At 51.0% G+C, this 14630-nt stretch overlaps 5 protein-coding genes across 5 annotated transcripts; 2 read left to right on the forward strand and 3 right to left on the reverse strand.

Moving 5' to 3' along the window:
* The first annotated feature begins 111 nt into the window (after positions 1–111).
* STEHIDRAFT_90688 (uncharacterized protein) lies at positions 112–4716 on the forward strand. The gene is made up of 19 exons (XM_007299549.1): positions 112–424; positions 489–547; positions 599–845; positions 917–934; positions 999–1066; positions 1130–1227; positions 1285–1337; positions 1410–1582; positions 1664–1984; positions 2040–2102; positions 2159–2900; positions 2982–3374; positions 3448–3478; positions 3548–3607; positions 3685–3811; positions 3905–4094; positions 4155–4341; positions 4396–4470; positions 4536–4716. The coding sequence occupies exons 1-19, from the start codon at positions 228–230 to the stop codon at positions 4572–4574; spliced, it is 3141 nt and encodes a 1046-aa protein (XP_007299611.1). The 5' UTR covers positions 112–227; the 3' UTR covers positions 4575–4716.
* A 102-nt stretch (positions 4717–4818) lies between these two features.
* On the reverse strand, positions 4819–7945 carry STEHIDRAFT_118066 (uncharacterized protein). Its single transcript, XM_007299665.1, has 9 exons — positions 7694–7945; positions 7303–7634; positions 6908–7238; positions 6680–6832; positions 6492–6626; positions 6295–6427; positions 5937–6217; positions 5500–5869; positions 4819–5418 (listed from the first exon to the last, which is right to left on the reverse strand). The coding sequence occupies exons 1-9, from the start codon at positions 7910–7912 to the stop codon at positions 4832–4834; spliced, it is 2541 nt and encodes an 846-aa protein (XP_007299727.1). The 5' UTR covers positions 7913–7945; the 3' UTR covers positions 4819–4831.
* Positions 7946–9368: 1423 nt separating this feature from the next.
* STEHIDRAFT_48315 (uncharacterized protein) lies at positions 9369–10111 on the forward strand (the record flags this gene model as incomplete). Its single annotated transcript, XM_007299178.1, has 3 exons — positions 9369–9569; positions 9623–9772; positions 9821–10111. Coding segments are annotated over 3 exons (642 nt in total), but the record flags the coding sequence as incomplete, so codon positions are not given.
* Positions 10112–11588: 1477 nt separating this feature from the next.
* On the reverse strand, positions 11589–12465 carry STEHIDRAFT_144361 (ESCRT-II complex vps25 subunit; the record flags this gene model as incomplete). Its single annotated transcript, XM_007299666.1, has 5 exons — positions 11589–11828; positions 11896–12041; positions 12116–12276; positions 12338–12380; positions 12417–12465. 5 exons carry the CDS (start codon positions 12463–12465, stop codon positions 11631–11633), a joined length of 597 nt encoding a protein of 198 aa, XP_007299728.1. The 3' UTR covers positions 11589–11630.
* A 472-nt stretch (positions 12466–12937) lies between these two features.
* On the reverse strand, positions 12938–14585 carry STEHIDRAFT_165320 (uncharacterized protein; the record flags this gene model as incomplete). The annotated part of the gene is made up of 2 exons (XM_007299667.1): positions 14288–14585; positions 12938–14227 (listed from the first exon to the last, which is right to left on the reverse strand). Exons 1-2 carry the CDS (start codon positions 14543–14545, stop codon positions 12938–12940), a joined length of 1548 nt encoding a protein of 515 aa, XP_007299729.1. The 5' UTR covers positions 14546–14585.
* Between the last annotated feature and the right edge of the window lie 45 nt (positions 14586–14630).

Below are 14630 nucleotides of genomic sequence, written 5' to 3' on the forward strand. Positions count from 1 at the left end.
TTCGTCAAAGATGGAAGCTGATCCAAGTCAGCTGCTAGTTTTCGCATTGCCGAGGATCACGTCACAGGGGTTTTGTGAGCGGCGCTAACGCGACCGGGACGCGACGACGATGACCCCATAGAACGCCGACATGCTTGAACTGCGATCAAACGCAGACCGGTTTCGCCCTGCAGCTCAAGGCAGGCGGCGCTTATACTACATGTTCGACACGGACGACGACAACAACAATGACCGTAGATAAACCTGTTGGTTATTCAGCGACGTACATCTTGCGCGCCTCCACGGTCGCGCGTATCCACACCATCCTCTCGTTCGGAGCATTCGGCACGGCATTGCTCGTAGGGTGTGCTCTGCATTATAAGAAGATAGTGAAGAACGGAGTAGCTGGATGGCCTCAAGAGTGGTTTCCGAGCGTGTCTGCGACGTGCGTTCCTCTTCTACATCGAATATGACGCGTGTCTGATTATTCGACATGTGAATTGGTTTAGAATTGGAGATTGGTATCCTGAGAGAAATATATTTCAGATCCTTATTGCTTTGACCAGTGGTAGGTCTCGGGTTAGAGTCGTTCGGGTTCACACTTCTGACTTACTTCTAGGCCCTCGTTTTGCTGTGATCCTCTTCAGTTACTTCCTGAACCATGCAAAGGCCCCCTCTTCCTCACTACCAGCGTTCATACTTGCGACCGGTATCATACGCACATTGAGCTGTGGTGGATGGGTCTACATCACTTCGAGCGATGACCATGACGTACACGACGTTCTTATGATCCTATACATCGTCTGCAACATCCCCTGGATGTACGGAGGTATCAAAGCTGCTGGCATAAAGACTAGGAGGCGAAGGTGAGACACCGAGAGAATGCATCTATCCAAGCAGATAGCAGTATGACTTACATGGTCTTCCTCCTGAGAAGAACGGCTATCGCAGCAGCGTAAGTGGCCCAGCGTCCATTCCAGCCCTAGCGCCACATTAAATAACTAGGAGAGCCGAAACAGATTCTGGGCGGCTCTCGTGCCTATGATTTATTTCTTCGTACAGCATAAAGTCCATCGAATCCCTGGAGGTACTCTCCTATGGCTACCTTCTCCTTGGCCAACATCGGACTGACCGGTCCATTATTATTCAGCGTATACACATTACAGTTTCTTTGAATGGTCCCTCATACTCCTTGATGTCCTCTTCGACGCCACGACAGAACTCGAGTTCCGCGAGAGTGGTGTGGAGGTACGTTCATATGTGGTCTTCGCATCTTTGCTTTACAGTACTGACGGTCATTGACAGGTAACCATCGCGTTGCCACAGAGCGGTTCAGCCGAGAGAGTGGACAACGAAATGTACAATCGTCTTCATCGTCTGGCGTAAATATATCTCTGATTCATGGGCCTTTTTCGCCGTGAATTTATCAGCAGAAAGAAATCGGTCACTACCGCGCCAAGTGATGTGGCACCGGCCAAGTCGCTGAACGGTAACTCCACCAAGCCAGGCATCACCAACAATGGACAAGTGGGCATGACCGCCAACTCGTCAATCCTGTCAACATCACGTCCTACTCTCAGCTTCTTGGTTGACGTGTACTTTGGTATGCTCTATTTCGTAGTTGGCTCAACAAACAGGCAGAACCAGCACACTGATACTTCGCTTTACCGACATACGTCAACAGCGTACCAAACCTGGACGCTCCTGACAGCCCTTCCGACCACGCTATTCTATTTCTCCGTCTGGAAACTTGCCCTCGCAGGTCCCGAATTCTCTAGCCTCGCAACACTCTCGCCACTTCTCCTTGCGTCCCCTCACATACTCTCCTTTTCACGTTCAAGATACGGACGAGCGATTCTTTCGGCCGTGGGCGCGGTAGCTGGGATTGGGCTCTGGAAAGCCGAGAGTGTTTGGACTAGGCTAGGCGGAGTAGTTGTCGGTGTCATGGCAGGCTTGATAAGGTGGGGCGCTGAGTGGGAGGAAGGGAGGGCGTATCACGGTATCGGTGAGGTTTTCGTGTACCGCGTTGCTGTAGCTTGTACTTACCTCCTCGATTCTAGTGTTCATATTTGGGCTTATGGTGTCGTCGCTGTCCAAGCATCTCAATCACAGCAATAACCCTGGTACGTATATTTCCTCATTTCAGATGTAATATATACTGAATTAGTTCGTCATATAGCTTGGCCTATCGTAGACGAGAAATCGGGCGGATACCATATCCCTATACTCGGACTCTCATTCCTCGCAATCTTAGAGCTTATCACACGACCATCCACGTCTCCCTCACCACCCAGACTCTCGGCTTTCGACGAAATCGACGGACAAGGCAGCGCCACACCGTCCAAGTCCTCATCGGAAACACCGGTCCCAGCCACCTTCACGCCGTCATCTACACCATGGCTTTCATCCTCTCTCGCATTGGGTGCACTACTTTATTCTCTTCACGAAAGACTGTCAGATGCGAGCAGCCTAATCGCCTGGAGTTGGACGGGATATCCGCTGTCTGGCCCCTCGCCACACGCCCACGCGCCACTGACTCTCATTGCACAATCCCTGGGCGTTATCATCGCCATTTTTGCCTTGCCCTCGACAGATAATTCGACATCGGCTACCGATTTTCTGCAGCATCCAGTCTGGTATGCCATAGGAGCGGCTAGCTCTTACGTCCTGTACGCGTACAAGGACTGGCTCGGATACAGCGGCGCACTGGTTCACACCGTGTTCCTGACATCCATAACGCCCCACGTTTTGAAGAATGTGGCGGTTGCGACGAGAGGGAAAGATGGTGTTAGGGGGGAGAGAGTCGGAAGGGTGTTGACGACGGCGTGGGCAGTCTGGATTGTGTTCTTGTTCACAGGAACCTTTACGGTCGCGTATGCGTTCGTGCCAGGGGCAGGACCATTCAGGGAGCATACAGATTAGTGAGTCCTCCTTATTTGTACCTTCTCATGGATTTTCGTTACTTTGCTGGACTGTTCTGACTGACGATGTTTGATCTCTAGCGTGCTAGCCACCCAGATCTTACTCCTGGCACCAGCCTTCCAATGGCGATCTGCATTCCAGCCCGGCTCTATCACTCATTCTCGCCTCCCAAGATTAGCGTCATCGCTCCCTAGCTCCTTCCGCACCCACACCTTTTCCCTCCTGACCATAATTCCCCTCATAGCCCTCCTCTCACCGCTCATTCGTCCGCCTTCACCTCCTCCCGCGCCCTCCGCCGCACACGCGCGTGGCAGACTCCTGAACGCAGGCATTTGGACAGTTCATTTCGGAATCGACGATGCAGGCAGGGATAGTCAGAGGAGGATAAGGGATCTCGTGAAAGATATGGAGCTGGATGTGTTTGGGTTGTTGGAGACGGATTTGTACAGGCCTGTGTTTGGGAATCGGGATCTGTGAGTTCTGATTTAGCTGGTTTTGGTGCATTTTATATGGCCGGGAATTCTGAAAATGTGGATTGCTCGATAGGACGAGAGTCATTTCGCAGGAGTTGGGATATGTGAGTACTGATAAGGGTACTTCGTTTGGTCGGATCATGCTGATTGTTGTGTTTGTCGACCGTGTACAGTACGTGGATATTGGACCCGGTCCTAATCAGCATACATGGGGCGCAGCACTGTTTTCAAAAGTTAGTTGCGGCTTTTTTCGCCTTCGCCTTTCACACTTCCCTTAGCTTTGTACCAACGGACTGACATCGATACCCAGTTCCCCATCTTGAAATCAACGCATCATCTACTTCCCTCGCCGTATGGAGAGCTCGCACCCGCCATCGAAGCTATTTTGGATATCTACGGTGTGAACGTTACTGTCGTCGTTGCGCACAATGGCCAAGGTACGTACCGGCCTCCCTTATCCATGTCTTGAAACAAAGTTACTGAGCTTTGCGTGGTGGGCCATTGTGGCGTCGTTGGATGACGTCAAACAGAGGAAACACCACTGGACCGGGAGCTCCAGGCGACGGAACTCGCTCGAATTATGGCTGCATCCCATCCGGATCCAGTCATTTTCCTGGGCTACGTAGTCACGAAACCGAAGGCTGCGAGACCGGCACCGTATCTCATTATGACCCAGGACGGGCTTGTTCACGACATTGACGGGGAAGACAGCGACCGATGGTGAGTGTGATTCACCTGGAGGCCCGGATGACTTTACCTGAGATACATGCGTCGGCTTAGGTGCGAGTATATCATGTACCGAGGTCTCTACCGGACGGCGTACGCTCGTGTCTCGCGTAGTACGATCACCGACACCGAGCTTCAGATTGGGCAGTTCGTGGTACCAAGGTATGGAAAGCCTGTGACGAACGATACACATGAAGCAAGGTATTTGCGGTCTTGGAAGGAGGACTTGCCTAAGGAGCATGTGCGTCTATCTTCTCAAATCACTTGTCCCTTTACCCTGACGTATGTGATGTAGTGGTTCCCAATGGAGTATTATGGTAACAACCGCGAGGGAGGTGTAAGAGGTCACTTCTACCATGTATTCAACACGGTGAGTATGACAACTTCGCTAACAAATTCTTCTTAAAACTTATATGTTTCCACTTCTTCTTCCAGCCCTTGTATTATCAGCTTCCTGAAGGGGCTGAAGTGTAGTAGACCGACGAGCTTGTCTTCTACGCTGATGAGCACTCGTTCTTATTGTGTCTATTGTCTCATTTACTGTTGCTGTCCTGTCCTTGTGCTGCCTGTATTGCCTCTGGGTGTATATAAATGTCTTTCTAGCCCATTGCCTTGCACGCTATCACGGGAATGGCCCAGCACCCATCCACGTAGTCACAATATTGCTACAGATACAACAAAGGTATTTGGTATACAGTTCATCGCTCCTAAATCCCGTTGTTTTCGGTCGATCATGAATGCTCCATTAACCCATCTCTTTCATTGTCCTCTGACCCCTCCTCTTCATCATGGCTACTTTCCGAGCCATCGCGTTTCGCATCTTGCTCGGTGTGGGCGTTTTCATCTCCTTCATTCACACTTTCTTCGTCCTCCTCATCGTCCTTGTCGTCGTCGTCGTCGTCCTCTTCTTCACTTTCCTCTTCACTCTCCTCCTCGCTTTCTTCGTCCTCTCGTCCCTCTTCCGCATAGAACGATTCCAAATCCTGCCATGCCCCCTTCTTCTTCCCATCGCCATCTCCACCACCACTCACTACAGGTGACGGACTCGTAGGTGTGAGAATAACCGGCCCCCCGCCTCCTCGACCTCCGCCGATGTTACCGCCACCAAACCCGGCCATGCCTCTCGAATTAGTAGAGTTAGGAGACGCATAATTTCCGAATGCGCTGGGAGTGGCTGGCTGCACGGCGATGACCTCATCTGGAGAATCGCGAAGCGAAGAATCGACGCCTTGTTCAATCCAGTCGGGTAACATTCGTTCGCCTCGCATTTCGCGGCCGGTGATTCGGGTGAGAGTTCCGAGGACGGTGCGATCGTCGTCTGTTGGTACGATCACGTTGAATTGAACCGTACAAAGCGGAATTAGAGATGACACTGCTCCTCGAAGGAAGAGACACTGACCGATGTAGTCATCTTTCTCGACGACACCCATTTTGCCTTCGAACAGAATGACTCTAACTTGCTCTCTCCGCAATACCACCCCACCCACCGTGGCCCCATTCTCAGTTGGATTTATATCGACATCCTCGCCCTGATCCCACCTCGATGGCGCCACAGTGGATGAGGTAGTGGTATTGGGGTTCTGCAAAGAGGGAACGACTCCGGCAAGAAGTCCGCTTAACATTCTTGCACGATCTCGTACGTCGTAATTTCTGTCGTAGCGAGCGAGGGTAAAGACATAGTGAGAGAGCATGATGAGTGTCTTGTTTGCTGGACAGAGTACAAGGAGTTTAGAAGCGAGGGTAGTTGCTTGAATTTTGACGGTGGGCGTCTGAAACAACATGGTACCAGCCAAAATGAGTATTCCAGCCCCGGGAGGAGGTGATCAGTGGACATACTTCCTCGCGGAAGGACTTCGCCACCTTTCGAAGGACATCTGGAGCCCAGTCTTTGATGCCCTCTACTACGGTCGTCTCCCCTTCATCCGCTGCAGCATATTGCCCTACCAACCATAATAAACAAGCTCTGGCTTGAGGGTGACGGATTTCGTCAACTTTGTATGCGAGACGTTCGATGATCGTGTAAGGTGTCGATGATGACGAAGAATATGAAGGTACGGTATGAAGTTGAGTCTGCACGAGAGACTTCAACACAAGAATAGCATTTGCCACGACCACATCTGAGGTAAAGAGGCTCGTGAGCAAGACCAGGTCAATAGAAATGGGATCGTTAATAGCGTTAAGATAAAGGTCTTACCGTGTCGACTTTTGATGAACGTCATTAGCGCGTTAAGACACTGTTGTGCTGACTCAGGGATTAGTCGTGCTGTTTGGCCAATTGCGCGTATTGATCCAGACACAAGCTCATCATCCACGTCGTCTGCGTAATCCTAATAAGCATAGGTAACACCTGTGTGAGCGTGGACGCATGTAACTATGAAGGGAGAAACCCACGATGAAGTCTCTCAAAAGGGCCTGATAATTGTCCAGGTTGGTGAACATTCTCAAAAGCTGTATCTTCTCCGCCTTCACTTGTTTACTGTCGTCGGCTCGGACGAGGAAGTGAGTATAGTATGGGGAGAATAGGTCCTGTCTCAACGCATGAGTGTAGAAATTACCGAAAGTAAGGAGGAACAACGTACTGGCGAAGCATGTGCAATCAAAAGGATGTATGACAACACGATGCGTTCTACTTGTGGCGATACGTCTAAGAGACGGAGAAGGGGTCGCACAATTTTTGTATGTTGAGAAGGGAGGGACAAGTAAAAGAAGGTCCTGCAGACAGCGAGCACAACCTGCCATGGCAATATGATTAATAACCGCTTTCGCTCGCAAACCAGTCAAAGATACAGAAGGCCAAGAATACGTACCGCTGGGTTCCTCGACTGGAATAGCGGCTCTACCGCCACCAGGAGCAATTGGAGGTCCTTATCTACCTCCTCTCTTCCATCTATCATTCCAGGTCGTGGCAACATCGTTCGCGCGTATCTTGTCAATAAGTCCAACAATTCAATCTGCCCCCATTCGTCTACATCCACCAGAAGACGGCATAGGCGGCGATAGTGTGGATGTACCAGGTCTAAACGGGTCGGGCAGATTGTCTCGAAGGCAGCAGCGGTACTTCCTATGGAGAGTGGCGAGCGGTCGCGAAGGAGCGTGGAAAGTATTGGGAGCAGGGAAGAGAGGTGTGAGTTGTCGAGTCTGTGCAGAAGACCCTTCTCCAGTCAGTTACAGCTAATGTTGAGAGCAGGATTGTATGACGCACGAATAACATTTAGGAATTGCTAGTGCCGACGCCTTCCTCACATACGGACTGACATCTGCAGAACATTTCTTGATCGCCAGAACCACAATACTTCCAATACTTGGAACTCGGATTCCAGAGAGCACGCGAAGAGCCATGGCACGGATCAGTGGCGAACTATCTGCGAGATCCCGTTGGAAGGTATTGATGGAAAGTAGCGCAAGGTCTGGTTCGGCGTCTGCATAGCGCGAAAGGTAGATATAGACCAGTTTACGGACTTCGAGATTTGGTACCGCGACATTCTTCACCACTTGCGCAAAGAACTCGGAAACGTCTCGTCCTTTGGAGATCATCTGTCAAAACACATATCAATGACATAAACAATGTAAGGACTCGAAAGAAGTGGGCGGACTGCGATAAGACGTTTCATAGCATCCAGTTTCTCGCGATCACTATTGGAGTCAAGTTGGCGTCCGATGTTCTTCACTTTGTCTTCGCCGGCATCGAAGTAGGTGGCGCTGCTTGCGCGTGTGAGCGCAAAGTCTTTGGTATGTTCAGAAAGTGTTTCTTGGAGGCGCATCTGGAGGCGAGTCGCATTCTCGCTCCATGAATTAAGATTAATGCCGGACATGGCCTGGGGTATCCTGGCGTCGTGTGTGACGACGTCGGAGGGAGGAATGAAGGCGGATAGGCCTCGGCTGTTAGCGAGCACAAACGGAAGCCGTCATTGTCGCGCCAAATTGCCGGTTTAGTTAGATGCTGTGGCACCAACGTTCTAATAGTCAGGCCACTTTTTTGTTGTTGGAGCCTGTCGGAGCACTAACATTGTTACATATCTAGCAATGGATGTTACGGTGACTAGACATCGCTGTGGCCGAATACAGCTATAGAAGTAAGTATCGAATGGCCCCAGGACGGAAGTTCGGTACCAAATAATCGAAGCGACGGAGCATCTCAGGGACGTTGGACGACGAAGCACACCGTGGACTTCCGGCATCAACCCATGTGCGCCGTGCTAGTACTAGAGAGGGTATGTTGGCCGTGTTAGGATTTACCTAAGTTGCGTTGTCCTCTGGCCTCCACACCTTGGCCCGAAGACGTTGACTATATGAAGCTTGCTATAACCGTAGAAGGTCAAGTCCCGCAGTCACCATGAGGGTGCAGACAAAGAACACAACATCTTCCAAAATTGCAACGGCTGGCTAGGGTATAATACAGTACCTAAGAGGATCTAGGCGTTACAGAAGTGTGAAATTTGAGTATGAGATATCTTGTGCCCCTGTGGAATCTCGACGCCATATGTAAATACGAGATATTGAGACACAGTCCCTAAGGAGAAGACCCAAGGCTATGTTTGTCGTGGAATGACACCACGGGATTGACCATTATTCACAAACTCGGGCATTCGTTGGATGGAAACGCCCAAGTCCCGCAGAAAGTCTGCTTCACCATGAATATCGTAAGTAGGACGCTACAGCATAACTCGAATTGGCTAGAAGAGGACCAATGAGAGCCGCTGGACCTCATGGAACCCGATGGAGTGGGGAAGCGTCAGCCGGCAGTCGCGCCGGCGCACCATCGGTGGTGAAACGCTGAGGTATAAGGTATGCGTGATGGAACGAAGTCAAACAAAAGTAAGAATGTATCGTTTTCTATCCGCCAATGTGCGACGTACCAATACTCTCTCCAGCGAGGGGAACGCCTCACAAAGATATACAGGTAATGATGATTCCTACGGGAGGGTAGATAAAGTAACCTGCATGGCCGAACGGACTGAAGCGACGAAATATTCACGGCCAGCGGAGTTGGAGTACTTCAGGCAAAGACTTTGGGGAGACGTGTCAACGAAGCCGGAGTATTCGCTGATACTTTCCATTTTTAAGTCTAATGGCGAGCGATAGCACTGCTGGGTTTAGGGCTGCCTCTCACACGCATCTCATCTCTGCTATCATACTCCAGCCCCATGGCAGCTACGCGGGAAGATCCAAGACAGAACATGGACTCAACTATACGTCCGTCCGTTGGATACATCGAGACAACCCTAGATGCAATGCGTATGGTCATAGCAGCAAGGTGAGTAGTGTTCCACAACCTCTCCTTTTTGTATCCTGAAAGTCGCTTCGAGGAACGGCGTGGTCCCCAGGGCGACTCGCCGGATGAACGACTCGGAGCGGAGGACATTAGTTAGATCGGGTGCTGTCTTCATTTTCTGCGTCGAGGAAAGCAACATCCAGCGTTGGACAGATGGCATAAACTGGTCGGCGAGTAGGGTGTTTAGGAACTTTCTCGTACGCCATTTTCTCTCCATCATCGCCGTCCATCCGTGAACTGGAACACATAGGTCTATCGGGAGATCACCCCGGCACACGATCCTAGTCAGACTACTCCCACTGCGATCTCTGGCGGTTTGAGCGGTCGATCTTTCGGGGAGCGGGGTCAAAATACGGAGGGGGGTTTGGGGCCTCTAAGGCCGAATGGCCTGTTTAAGAAGGTGCGTGGGTGTGTTCCTCTTATTCAATTATAATGCGCTAACAATCAGTCAACATCGGCCATATATAACCAGACTATCACCATCAACCTGGAAGAGATGGAATACCATGTCATCTCGTACTACACTGAGGAAGACTTGCGTCGTGGCCGTCTGCACAGACCGACGATTCGACCCGACATCATGGGGTCGACTATCACACCCGCCATCGTTCGTGCCGCCAACCTGCGCCACCCTCCTCCGATTATGACGGGCGCGAATGGTCAGGAATACGTGTACGTCCATGTCACGAAAGCGCTACTGCATGGGTCATCGATACTCAGTAAGTACTCACAGCTTTGACGCCGAAGAATCCAGCCTTGCCAACCAGCCAGGAGGGTTGGGCAGCGGTGCGTCCACAGCCGTTCCAGAGCCTCCAACGTTCAGTACACATACGTGGGCTGTGGCAGCACCGAACGCCGTCGATGCATCCTCCGTCACCGGGTTCCACACCACATCGTTCTATGCCTCGGGGTCGCATACCACCTCACCCGCCACGTCATCTGGCGGAGGTGTAGCGCTCGGCTACGTGAATACGACCGCCGACTACGGGCCAGCCTCTACCTCTGAGGGACACCCGCCAGCGCCTTTCACAGAGACACAGGCCGCACAGGGCGATCATGCCTCTAGCCAAGGTGGCTCTGCCCATTGATACAACGGCGGTGGAGCAAGCTGATAATGATGCAAAGCTCGAGGAAGCTGTGGCTTTGCAAGTTACTTGATTTTGGCAAACACTATTGTTGGCGAGGGCTCATTATCGATGAAAATTTGGGCGACCTGATCCTCATTGTCCCCGAGCGAAGCTCATTTGAGCCATAATCACCAATAAAATTCCACTGGCCATCTGGAATAGAGGCTTAGCAGAGCAGTGACTCGTATGTGCACCGTTGCTCCAACAGATATCGTCATTGTTCGGACGCCCTAACTTCCACTTGGGTGGGAGCGTACGGTAGAGTGATATATGCACGCACCATTCATCCAACCAGTAGTTCTTTCCGGCTATGCCATCTCCCTCTGTTGCGTTCCGACCATGACTGTAAATGTGTTCACATACCTCTTTCGAGTTTTGAAGGGGAGGTTCGTCTTCGATTTTGTAAGTCCCGTATTCTTTTACATTTTTCATGATTCCCGGAGTTCCGGAGAGTCCACATTAGGCGATGTTTGCTGCGGATGATTCGTATACAAAGTTTGTGGTACGTTCGCCGAGGAAATGTAGGACGGGGATATTCATGTGGAACAAAGGTTAGACACGGCGCGTATTGGAGGATTTCACGTCAATACTGACCAGAAGGTGTACATCAAGCTATACCTTGCACATGCTACCAGTTCAGCGTTCAACTTTCTTTCTTTGAGCTCTAGTCCGTAGCGATGAGATGCCTGGTTGTAGAAAGCTCTTTCGGAGATTGGGTCGCTGAGGACGGGGTCTTCCAAGTTCTCCCAGACGTCACGGTTTCAGCTTGGCGCGTAGATGCCGCTTTCGGCAAGATCGCGGGCCACAGTAAAGCTCGCCACACCACTACTCGCAGGTTGTCGGTTTTCGCAGTATTCGTTGACCAGGATTACCTGACGAAATATCCTTTGCAGACTCTCTAGTACCAGGCATATCTCCCAGGAGGCATCACGCACATGGTCGTGGTGCATGGTACGAGGCAAAAGGTCGGACAGTCGGATACACCTCCATGCCAAAGGTGAGATCTCCGTTGGGTAACCAAATCGTACACAGTAGCGATCAGTTGAAGTATACAGACAATATAAGTATTACAACAAGTCGAATCCTTAGCACATCGCCCCCGATATAATCCTATGCTATTTCCATGCCCACTCATTTCCCGCCTCCTGAGAAAAACCGCACACCTTCACCGTCCGAAATAGAGATAATTTGTGCCCTTCCACTCTTCGATAAAATAGCGATCGCCTTTCTAAGGAGTGGAGTCGGAAGACCGGAGAGAGGCGACTCGACCGGGGGATCAGTGATCTCATAGAATGTGAGGATGGTGTTTAGGTGGCCAGAGGCACTTGCCTACGCACGGGATGTGGATACAGGCGAGTTAGGCATGGCTTGGTGAGACATCATAAAGAGCACGCACCCATTCGTGTAGAACCTCGGCCCACTCTTCGGGGAGTCGCCAATGAAGGATGACCGACCGCGTTTGCTTCGGTGGCTCGTAAGCTGCAAGATTCTTAGTGACCATGGATGCTATAATGAATGAGAGGTGTGAAGGCAGCAGCCGCCCTGACATTACATGTTTCGCAAGCGATGCAGGTCAGATTCGTGACAAAATGGAATCGGGAGAGGATGTGACGCACGATTGATTCTCTCATTCCTTAGAACCTCATCCCAGTCTCCACCTGTTGTCTCCGCATCCTCGACCCGTAGAACGAACAGTTTTCGATAACGAGCGTATGCGAGAATCAGGCGCGTCCAGTTATCTGTTACTACGGCTTGTGTGGTTTCATTCGGCTGCTGTCTTTGAGCAATGCAAGGTATGTAAAGGGCCTGATGCGCGGGTATACTTGAGAGATACTGACGTGAAAAATGGCGGGGCTGAGTGAATTGACGGGAGAACGAAGCCTGCGGAAGAGGTTAGAATACGTTATAGAGCGATACAGTGAGGGATTGCGGTACCACTGGAGGTCGTGTGTGGTGCTAGCGACATAGTGTGGCGGGCCGGAAAGAGATAAACTGGAGATATCCCTTCGCGCGCCTACATGAACTCCGCTTGCTCTAAGTACCCGACTCCCCGGTCCGCGGCTCGTTTCGTTCTTGTTGAAGTTTGGTTGAAGTGTTAGATTCGGAATCATGATATACTTCCTGCTGTTCTCTTTGGTAGGTCGTATGGGTACTCCCCGCGTCCCTTATTTTCTGTGCTTTTTTTCACATTGAGGACCCGTGACAACTCGATAAGAAGGTATGGCGAATACATTTGTGAGGTATACAAGGTGTAGTAGGGATACATCCATCTAAGCGTAGCAGCTACAAGCAAAAGGTCCTAGTACATCCGAAATTCATCTAATCATCTTGAAAACTTGACAATTTCGCACTTCTTTCCGTGACAATGTTGCTAAAAAAAAATGCCGTCCATGAGCAACTAGTGGTACAAATAACACAAGACGGAAAGGGGGGGATGTTTAAAAGACACCCACTGCGTTTGCGATCAGTCCAAGCAAACCTTTCACATCGCCACTGCTCCCATTCTCAGGGCCAGGGCCAACCAACTCCAAGTTGGGGAACAAACGCATGATGAAGAACGCCACGCCTTCAATGAGCATGTCCTGCGGTGCCCTCACACTGAGATTCAGTTCCTTTAGCGGCGAGGGCGAGTAATCCGCAGGAAGTTCGATGTATCCCCATTCTTCGAATATGACCTGAGTCCCGATGGTCAACGCTCGGAGTTTGCGACAGTGGTGAGCGAAGGGTACAAGTGCTTGGAGCGTGGTGACTTTATCCGCGTCCTCGGTCCTTGATGTTCGTAGGTTCGTTCGGAGGCTCAGAGTCTCTATGCGCGGCAGAGAGAGCGCTAGTTGAGCGCAAACGTCGTCGCTCATGAGGAGGGAGCAATTTAAGTGGAGGTGGGCGAGATTGAGGGACGTGAGCGGTGCGAGATGGTCCATGGAAAGACTTGTCTTGTTTTCGGGATTGAGGCAGTCCACGCAGAGGTGGACGTCCCAAAGTGTGTCCCCAAATTTATGCGAGAACTGCTCGAGATCGACATAACCGCCAAAAGTCTTGGAAACGACGGATACAGTGGTAAGAGAGCAACGGGGTAGACCGTGGAGTACATCATGGGCATAACGAATTGGGAGGGCAAGTCGAAGGGTGTGAAGCGAGGAGAAACCTTCCTCGACCGGTTTGAAGAAAACGACCGGCGGGTAGTGGCTGAGCGAACAGAAATCGCGTATCGACAAGGTATGCAGGCGTGGGAGAGATGAAAGGTCATGGAGAGTATATGGGCTCGCCAATAGCGTGGTGTCGACGCAGAGCTCTTCCAGTTGTTGTGCGTTGGTCGATATTGCTTGCATCATAAGCCTGCTGCTGTCATGACTAAAGGGCCAGAACTGATGGAGCGAAAGTTTGCGCAGTCCAGAGGCAACCTCGCAGATTTCTCCCATGGTGTTAGCGTAGAGTTCGTCCGATTCGAGGTCCGTGACGATGGGAAAGACGTCTGGGATGGGTATTCTGGATGTGATGGATAGTGTGTGAAGGCCAGGAGCGATAAATGCGCGAAGAAGTATGATGTCGTTCATGTCGGATATCGACCAGTAAAGTCGCTCAAGGTTGGGAAATACAGGGGTATGGCCGCGAAATGCGAGGAAGAACAGATCGAATTTCGTGCTGGGACGAGCGCGAATGGCAATGGATCGGACACGATGTCTGTATTTTGCGAACAGTCTCCACTGCGTAGTCTTGATTTCTGCTTGCTAATGTGCAGGAGACATGTCAGCGAAAACGAAGTTCGCCCGACAGTGAGCGGAATTTACTTTTTTAGGTGGCCTACACCCCTCAGCGGCGCATTTCAAGAGATGACGGATGGGTCTGAAATCTCGTAGGGAGCTCCATAGAGCGTTCAATGCGGTCTTTGAGATAGCTTTACATGTCCTTCCTAGCGCAGCTAAAGTGCTGCGAACGAGAAGATCGGATCCGTCGTACTGGGGTCCCCTTATATGTTCGACGATGAGGATGAGAATATCAGCGTTCAGGGACACAACGGGTACTGTCTGAATCCCGCTTTGATCCATGCCTATGTTCGGTTCGCCGTGTGAGCTTCCATGACCTAACGATGGCTGCAACTCAATCAGGATCCCAGGACGTGATACTTTTAGG

Source organism: Stereum hirsutum, assembly GCF_000264905.1.
Source record: "Stereum hirsutum FP-91666 SS1 unplaced genomic scaffold STEHIscaffold_2, whole genome shotgun sequence".
Taxonomy (NCBI): Eukaryota; Fungi; Basidiomycota; class Agaricomycetes; order Russulales; family Stereaceae; genus Stereum; species Stereum hirsutum.

Coding starts and splice junctions, on each gene's coding strand:
- STEHIDRAFT_90688 (XM_007299549.1), top strand. CDS start 228: ATGACCGTAGATAAACCTGTTGGTTATTCAGCGACGTACATCTTGCGC. Junction 548..598: donor CCTTATTGCTTTGACCAGTG/GTAGGTCTCGGG, acceptor ACTTACTTCTAG/GCCCTCGTTTTGCTGTGATC. Junction 3,479..3,547: donor TTTCGCAGGAGTTGGGATAT/GTGAGTACTGAT, acceptor GACCGTGTACAG/TACGTGGATATTGGACCCGG.
- STEHIDRAFT_118066 (XM_007299665.1), bottom strand. CDS start 7,912: ATGTCCGGCATTAATCTTAATTCATGGAGCGAGAATGCGACTCGCCTC. Junction 6,218..6,294: donor GTTCATCAAAAGTCGACACG/GTAAGACCTTTA, acceptor TCTTTACCTCAG/ATGTGGTCGTGGCAAATGCT. Junction 5,419..5,499: donor CGAGAAAGATGACTACATCG/GTCAGTGTCTCT, acceptor TCGTACCAACAG/ACGACGATCGCACCGTCCTC.